General features: G+C 58.7%; 1 protein-coding gene across 1 annotated transcript; it reads left to right on the top strand.

Moving 5' to 3' along the window:
- The first annotated feature begins 1,640 nt into the window (after positions 1-1,640).
- Positions 1,641-7,978, top strand: HLX (H2.0 like homeobox). The gene is made up of 4 exons (XM_081114371.1): positions 1,641-2,925; positions 3,686-3,865; positions 4,723-4,907; positions 7,156-7,978. Exons 1-4 carry the CDS (start codon positions 2,352-2,354, stop codon positions 7,630-7,632), a joined length of 1,416 nt encoding a protein of 471 aa, XP_080970497.1. The 5' UTR covers positions 1,641-2,351; the 3' UTR covers positions 7,633-7,978.
- The last annotated feature ends 245 nt before the right edge of the window (positions 7,979-8,223 follow it).

The following is an 8,223-nucleotide window of genomic DNA, read 5'->3' as shown; positions in this document are numbered from 1 at the left end:
CAGGGGCCGCGCCCTCCGACCGACCGGACTCGGGCCAGGATCCCCAGCTTTTGCTTGCAACGCCTGCCTCCACTGCAGCGTCTCAGTGGTCTGATGCTGGTCACTCCTCCTCTGGCTGGAAATAGGGCAGGTTTAACGGCGTCTCGCCCAGGGCGCCCGGTGCCCTCGGGCCATCATGTCCCTCCATTGCAGCTGCTGGAAATAACACCTCTGTCCCGGCTGCGGGGAGCTGGGCAAGAAAACCCTTTCGTGCAAAAGAGAGGGAGAAAGCGAGAGCGAGAGCGAGAGAGAGAGAGAGAGAGAGAGAGAGAGAGAGAGAGATGGGGCTGGGGTGTACTCAGTGATGGTGGGTCCGAAGTGATGGATTACTTTCCAGGAGGAAAGTCAAAGCTTAAAACGACAACATCTGCAACAAGGAGCTAGAAACCCCTGGAGATGAATTTAATTAGCCCCAAACCCTAAACTCGAGATAGGCACTGGCAAGTTCAGTTGCCTTCCTGGGTTGGTTGGGTAAGAAACCTCAGTGCTGAAGTGAAATTACAAATGCCTCAAAACTAGATTGAAAGTTGTTTTTTTTTCTAAATGCCACAGAAGCACAGCTGCTCTGTTAAGAGATGCATCTGAGCACCATCGAAAACAAAAGATGTTGTGGTTTCATTATTGTTATTATTTTATTTTCTTCCTTAAAATGTGCAAATAGAGCTCCTCTGGGTGGCCTGTGGTTTGCTTGGGAGAGGGGTGGGGAAATCCGTCCTGACTGCAATTTAAAAGAGAACGAGTTCTTAAAATAAAGATGTGGAGGTTGCAGAACTCGCCCCCACGGTACTCCCACCCCCCACCCCTCACCCCCCACCCCCCTCTGCGCTCCAAAAACCCGACGTGCGAAAGGAACGCGCTGGCGGCCTCTGCAGCCTCTCCCGCGACCAGGCCCAGGGGCTCCTAGGCCGGCAGGCGGTGAATTGAAAGTAGCATTTAACCCCGAGGAAATCTGCTCTTGTGGGCACTTGCAAAACAACGCAGCCCACGTGACTCGATCGGGGATGTGGCGGAGGAGGGAGGTGGCATCGCCTACAAGGTGCGGCCGCGGAGGGGCCGCGCGCGCCGCGCGCCCCGCTCGCCCGGGTTTCGGCCGGTCGGCGGCCTTTTTTGTTGTTGTCTTGGAGGCTTTGGCTACGTCCGAGGCAGACGTTGAGAGACATCCATCTTATTTTGTTTGAAAAGTTACTCGTTCAAGTTGTCACCGTGTGACAGCTCAGAATAAAGCTAATTTACGACAGCTCCTCCTCTCTCCCCGGAGGATTTCGGAGGCGGCGAGGCCGACGCGGTGCTCAATGGGGCGGGGTCCCCAAGCCCTTCCCCCCCCCCCCGCATTCCTGCGCCAGAGCTCAGGGCTGGGCAGCGTGGGGCGCGAGGGATGGAGCCTTGCGGAGGACACCGATTTTCGGGATAAAGGCCCGATCTGCAGGAAAATGGGGGCCGAGTGATGTCAAGGGATGGACACGTAGGGGCCCCCAGCGCGTTCCGGGAGGCCGCCTATGCCCCGCGGTAATTGTACGGGACCATCCGTTTCCCCAGGCGAGGGCTCCGGGTCTTTGTGACCCACTCTCCTCGCCCGGTGCCGGTTCGGCGCCGCAGAAATCACAGGCGGGGCAGAGTGTCCCCGGAGCCGGGGAGAGGGACGCGCGGAACCCCGCTCGGCCCACGCGGCAGCGGCAAACACTTTGGCGTGGCCGGGGCGTGGCCGGGCGCGGGGCCACGCCCCTCTTTGCCAATTCCCTCCACTCCGCGCTCTGATTGGTCCCGAGGGTGGCCAATGAGCGCTCAGATCGAGGTCCCTACCCTGAGCCCGACTCGAAAGCTTCTGCCAAAACTTTGGGAGTTTTTAGAGAGGAGTTTTTTTTCCCCCCCTCTTATTACTTTTTTTTTTTTAAACTAACGGATTATTATTGTTGTTGTTTTAAATTTAGCTCTTCGGGCTTAGCTCTTGGGGTTTTTCTTTCGGTGCCCGGCCCCTGTCTCCCCGGCTTCCCCGGCGTGTGCGGAGCCGCCCGCCTCCGCGCCAGCGCCCCTCGCTCGCCTCCAGCCCGCGGGGCGCGCGGGTCCCGCGCCGCCTTCCGCGGGACCAGGGCCGACTGTGACCGGCCGGATCCGACCCTCGCCTCCCCTCCTCGGTGGTGCTGGGGCTCCCTGGCTTCTCTTCGGAGCGGACGGAGAACCGAAAGCGGATCGTCCTCGGCCGGGCGGCTGCCTCCTGCTGGACTAGGCGCGCCCCTCCCCGCGCGCGCACCCACCCACCCATCCACCCGGCCCAGCCAGGCCGCGGCGGCCGCCGCCGGGCGCCCCCCGCCAGGATGTTCGCCGCCGGGCTGGCTCCCTTCTACGCCTCCAACTTCAGCCTCTGGTCGGCCGCTTACTGCTCTTCGGCCGGCCCGGGCGGCTGCTCCTTCCCGCTAGACCCCGCCGCCGTCAAGAAGCCCTCCTTCTGCATCGCGGACATCCTCCACGCCGGCGTCGGGGAGCCGGGGGCGGCCCCGGAGGGCCTGGCTGGAGCCTCGGCCGCTGCCCTCACCGCGCACTTGAGCTCGGCTCACCCGCACGCCTCTTTCCAAGCCGCCGCCAGATCCCCGCTTCGACCCACCCCGGTGGTGGCGCCCTCCGAAGTCCCGGCTGGCTTCCCGCAGCGACTGTCCCCACTCTCGGCCGCCTACCACCACCACCACCCGCAGCAGCAGCAGCAACAGCCTCCACCTCCTCCCCGGGTGGCGGGCGCCTTGCAGCCCCCGGCCTCCGGGGCGCGGGGGGTCCCCAACCCTCACCACAGCGGCTCGGCCCCAGCCCCCTCCAGCAAGGACCTCAAATTTGGAATTGACCGCATTTTGTCTGCAGAATTTGACCCGAAAGTCAAAGAAGGCAACACGCTGAGAGGTAGGTAGGTCTTGGACTAGAGGCCTCAGGCCTCTGACCAGGGCCCTGACGCACCCGGGGTCCCTGGGCCATTCGGGGTACCTTTGAGCGTTTTTTTTTTTTTTTTTTTTTACAATTAAGGACACATTGGTAAAAGGAGGGAGACGAAAATCCATTGTGGGAAGACTGAAACTCTAGGTTTAAAACTCACCTGCTCTATGTAAAAAATTTAAAAAAGCCCTAGGAATGTTTTAAACACACACACACACACACACACACACCCCACTCTTCACAGAGTCAATGCGCATACAAATTGTTATTGGGAACATTTGCTACAGTGACTATCCCTTGTCTTTAATCACATATCTAGAGAGGAAACTATTATTTGTTAGGGAAAGCCCTTTTGGGGAGCACTTTCCCATCATTTGTCTGATTTAGAGAGAAATTCCACCCCAGGAATGTGGCGAAACAAATGGGCTTTCAACTCCCGAGAGGAGACAGCAGAGCAAGGTCTTCGGCGGCAGAGGGTTTAGGGCTGGGATTCTCCAAAGGCACCTGAGAGCGAGATCGTGTTGGCGGCTTAATGTCAAGGCCTTCCTGGCCATAACCCCGTGGACACGGACAGACGGGACATGTCGCTCCCGCATCGCCCCTTTGTCCACAATCGGGAGAGAGGGGCTTGGGTTGGAGACAGGGCGCCGGAGGAGGGGAGGAACACACCAGCCCAAAGGGTGTGGGTTTGCCTGACGTGTAACCCGCTCTTCTCTTGCCTGGTCCCCAGATCTCACGTCCCTGCTGACGGGCGGGCGGCCCGCGGGCTTGCACCTCCCGGGCCTGCAGCCCTCGGCCGGCCAGCTCTTCGCATCTCTAGACCCTATTAACGAGGCTTCTGCCATCCTCAGCCCCTTAAGCTCCAACCCGAGGAATTCAGTCCAGCATCAGTTTCAAGACACGTTCCCAGGTACGGAGCTTCCTCGGGGCGAGTCCGCGCCCATCAGAAAACTCGGGGCTGGTGCCTCCGGTGGCGAAGGCGGTGTGGCCATCCTGGAGTTGGTGCGGGAGGCCACCGCGTCAGGGGAGAGAAACTGAAAGATTTCTCCCTGGGAGCTCTCTCTCTCTCTCTCTCTCTCTCTCCCCCCCCCCCCCCCCCCCCCCCCCCGCTACCACAGGGAAGGGGTGGGATGGGGGGACTTTCCCTAGTCCTTTTTCGGGAGAGGGGGTGCTTGAAAATGCAACTGCAAGAGGCGTTGCTTAGGATCATACACACAGATTTTGAAATGACTTCAAACCCTTTTGCTCCAGGAATTTGCATCCACGCTCCTCGCCTGGGCACATGAGTGTACACACACACACACACACACACACACACACACACACACAACAGAGAGATGAGAGAGAGAGAGAATATCCAGGCCGGCATCTCTAGATTCTTCAGGCCTGGGGGACATTTTTTTTTATTGATTAAGTTATTACATATGTGTCCTTATCCCCACATGACCCCCCACCCACCCCCATTCAGGCCTGGGCGACATTTTCACCTGCCTTCCCCGTGCCTGAAGGCCAAACATCAGCCTTACACGTTTCCCTTTGGAATTAATGGGTGTCCCGCTGGGCTTCTCAACTCACTATATACACTTTTAGGCCTTTCCACGACCTTCTCAAAAGCTGTACAGTTCCTCCTTGGAGGAGGGCTTTGTGAATGCGGGGAGGGTTAAGCAGACCAGTTTTAAGCAGCACCGTGAGCCCTAGGCCCAGGGCGCTAATTCGGTCCTCCTGTGTGTCTCTCTCTTGCTCCCACCCCTCACCCCCGCCCCGCAGGTCCCTATGCTGTGCTCACCAAAGACACTATGCCCCAGACCTACAAGAGGAAGCGCTCATGGTCACGGGCCGTCTTCTCCAACCTGCAGAGGAAAGGCCTGGAGAAGAGGTTTGAGATTCAGAAGTACGTGACCAAGCCCGACCGGAAGCAGCTGGCGGCGATGCTGGGCCTCACGGATGCTCAGGTAAGCCAGCTGCGGACCCGATGCAGATGCAGTCCATCCCGGTCCCCCTGGATCCCTCCACCCCAGCCGCTCCCCTGCAGTGGAAGCACAAGGCCTGGCATTTCGGGAGACTTTGTGGGCTCCCCGACGTGAGGCAGGAGAGAGGAGAGTGGAGGAGAAGGACGGGAAGGCACAGCCCGTCTCCAAAGATGTGTGTCAACAAGCAGCGCCTGTTTATTTTGGCCGGCAGGCAAGAGAACCGCTGAGAAAGCAAACAGGCTGTGGGAGATAATAATTACGGACCCGACTCCACTGCAATTTGCTGTAGGAAGCAGTTTATTTCAGAAGAGATAGAAATCCAAAAGCAAGGGATTGTTGTTGGCTTCTTTTTTTCTCTCTCTTCTCTTCCTTCCATCCTCCCCGCCCCCCTCCTTCTGCTGCTGCAGGATTGTGAAATCCCCAGTTGTGAGGAAGTGAAAACATCATTTCAAACGGAATTACTTCGCCCTGGTCGGGCCAGAAGTCCGCCTGGAGCGGCCACAGTCCGATTTTCTTAACGGCATAAGCTCCGAAGAGAAATCTCAGGTGGGGGGAGTGAGGGAGAGAAGGAAAACAGGTTTCTTAGAATGCTTCAGAGCCTGGCAGCCGGCTCTGGGCTCTGCCTACTTGACTACTTTTCAAGAAAATAACAAATCTATCATGCCTGCCTTCAATGTCCGAATTCTCCCCCCCCTCCCCGCCCTCAAATTCAAGAACTGGACTTTTTTTTTTCTTTTTTGAATTCTGAAACTAGAAGAGTCACCCTTCTGCCACACCCCTGGGTACCAAATATTCTGAGCAGGCATAAGCCAACCGCAGGCACTTTTTTAAAATGGTGCCTTTTGGTGCCCTCCCCCACCCCAAACTCTGGGTCTCTCTGCCCGCCATTGCACAACTCCCCTCCCCAGCGCAAACACACACACTGGAAGGGCCCAGCCGTTTTCCACCAGCTGTGGATGTTATTTTTAAAAGGGAAGCTGGAACTTGTGTGAACGCATTGGGTCCCCCAGGGGATCGTCTGTATTTATATAGATTCCCCGCCCCATCCCTACCCCTTTCTCCACTGTGTACAGGTTTGATTCCAGAGTTTTCTGAGCTCACAGTGGGATTACTTTCTCCTGGGCAGGGGCTGGGGGCACTCTTGCCAAGGAACTGCTCTTCCCTGGAAAGTCCAGTGGTACCCCCACCTCTGGAATCAACTCTTTGAACCCTCTTTCCCCTCTGTGCTTCCTATAGTCCCTCCTTAAAAAGAACTGCTTTTGGAGGGACTTGCATAGGATAGTGGCGTTAGAGGAGGGGGCCGACTTAGCAGGAATTCGTAACATCGGTTCCCCTTATAATGGTGCGCAAAATCTTGGGGATATGTACATTTTTAAAATTTTTTAAAAATATACTTTTATTACCCTCACTGGTTTGGCTCAGTGGATAGAGCGTTGGCCTGTGGACTGAAAGGTCCCAGGTTCGATTCTGGTTAAGGGCAGGTACTTTGGTTGCAGGCACATCCCCAGTAGGAGGTGTGCAGGAGGCAGCTGATGGATGTTTCTCTCTCATCGATGTTTCTAACTCTCTGTCCCTCGCCCTTCCTCTCTGTAAAAAATCAATAAAAGATATTAAAAAAAATAAAATATACTTTTATTGATTTTAGAGAGGAAGGAAGAGAGATAGAAACATCAATGATGAGAGAGAATCACTGATAGGCTGCCTCCTGCATGTCCCCTACTGGGGATCAAGCCCGCAACCCCCGCATATGCCCTTGGCCAGAATCGAACCTGCGACCCTTTAGTCCGCAGGCCAACGCTCTATCCACTGAGCCAAACCGGCCAAGGCGATATGTGCATTTTTTTTCTGGGCCACGGCGGGTCAGTCAGATTCCGGGGAGGGTCCTGACGCAGGCGGCGTTAAGGAAGCATCGATTTAGAGTAGAGATCCTCCCGCGTTTGCAGGAGAGGCGCAAGGATCTGCCTTTCCAACAAGTATCCGTGCAATTCCGGGCTGGAGTCTGGAAGCCTAGTGCGTCCTCAGGCGGGGACCCGTGGCGATCTCCTTGTTTCTGGCGCGGCAGCCTCGGGGGGGCCCCTGCACCTAGCGCAGTGCCTGGCGCGTCCTAGAGGCGCCCGGGACAACCAGCGCCGCCTCCCCGCCTTTGGGGCGCCTCCGGGGTGCGCGCCAGTCGGATGGCGGCGCGCCTGGGTCTCATCGCGCTTTCCCGTCCCGTCCCCGCGCGGCGCAGGTGAAGGTGTGGTTCCAGAACCGGCGGATGAAGTGGCGACACTCCAAGGAGGCGCAGGCCCAGAAGGACAAGGACAAGGAGGCGGGCGAGAAGCCGGCGGGCGGAGCCCCCGCCGCGGACGGCGAGCCGGAGGAGGAGCGGAGCCCCAGCCGCTCGGAGGGCGAGGCCGAGAGCGACAGCAGCGACTCGGAGTCCCTGGACATGGCCCCCAGCGACACGGAGCGGACTGAGGGCGCCGAGCGGTCCCCGCACCAAACCACCGTCATCAAGGCCTCGGTGGCCGGCGCGCTCGTCCCCGCCAGCAGCGTGGGGAGCGGGAGCAGCGGCAGTTTTAGCTTCAGCGGCACGGGGATCGCCAGTAGCTTGGGCAGCAGCGGGGGTGGCCTGGCCCCGGAGCTGCTCCCTGCGCCCCAGCCCAGCCTCTGCAGCGCCCCCAAAAGCCCGGAGCCTGCCCAGCCGCCTCTCGGAGGCCCGTAGACTGGACCAGGGCGCAGGGGGTCCCCCGTCTACGCGGCTGGATCTCGTGCCTGCTCTATGGTGCTGGCCGCGGGGACAGGGCCAGAGACGCATCGGTGGAGCCTCCTTCGCCAGGGTCGCCTGCTGCCCCTCGCTGGCCGCCTGGTGGCACAGCCCACACTGCGCCGTGGCCTGGGGAGTCTCAGTGCCACCCCCTCCTCCACCCCGACGGACACTTCTCCCCGGATACAAGCAGCTCACACTGTGACGTGTGACTCCGCAGTGCCTTCCCGCGCTAGGGGGTCGCAAAGACGTGCTGCACTTAGGACGCCACAACCTTGTAAATAAAATGTTTACTACGGTTTGTAAAGAAAGGCTGCGTGGCTGGCACAAGGTCAGGGATCTCTGCGCTGGGCCTTAGCTCCGGGCAGCAGGGCGTCACAGCGGCTGGAGGGGGGACTAGAGCTTTGGGGTAAGTCCTGCAACCTCGAGCCACGTGGCTGCAGATTTGGGGTTGAGGTTAAGCGGTTCCAGCAGTTCAGAGGGGTCTTAGCCCGTCGCTGGGTGACCCTGCGTGTGGCCTGGGAGCTGAGTTGGCCGTAGAATCCATTC

Source organism: Myotis nattereri (genome assembly GCF_964212035.1).
Source record: "Myotis nattereri genome assembly, chromosome: 20".
Taxonomy (NCBI): domain Eukaryota; kingdom Metazoa; phylum Chordata; class Mammalia; order Chiroptera; family Vespertilionidae; genus Myotis; species Myotis nattereri.
Note: the sequence above shows the minus strand (reverse complement) of the source record. Positions and strands in the feature narration are given on the sequence as shown.

Excerpts from the sequence above, each read along its gene's own strand:
- HLX (XM_081114371.1), top strand. The coding sequence starts at position 2,352 with ATGTTCGCCGCCGGGCTGGCTCCCTTCTACGCCTCCAACTTCAGCCTC. Across the intron at positions 2,926-3,685 it reads AGAAGGCAACACGCTGAGAG|ATCTCACGTCCCTGCTGACG; the intron begins GTAGGTAGGTCT and ends CCTGGTCCCCAG. Across the intron at positions 4,908-7,155 it reads TGGGCCTCACGGATGCTCAG|GTGAAGGTGTGGTTCCAGAA; the intron begins GTAAGCCAGCTG and ends CGCGCGGCGCAG.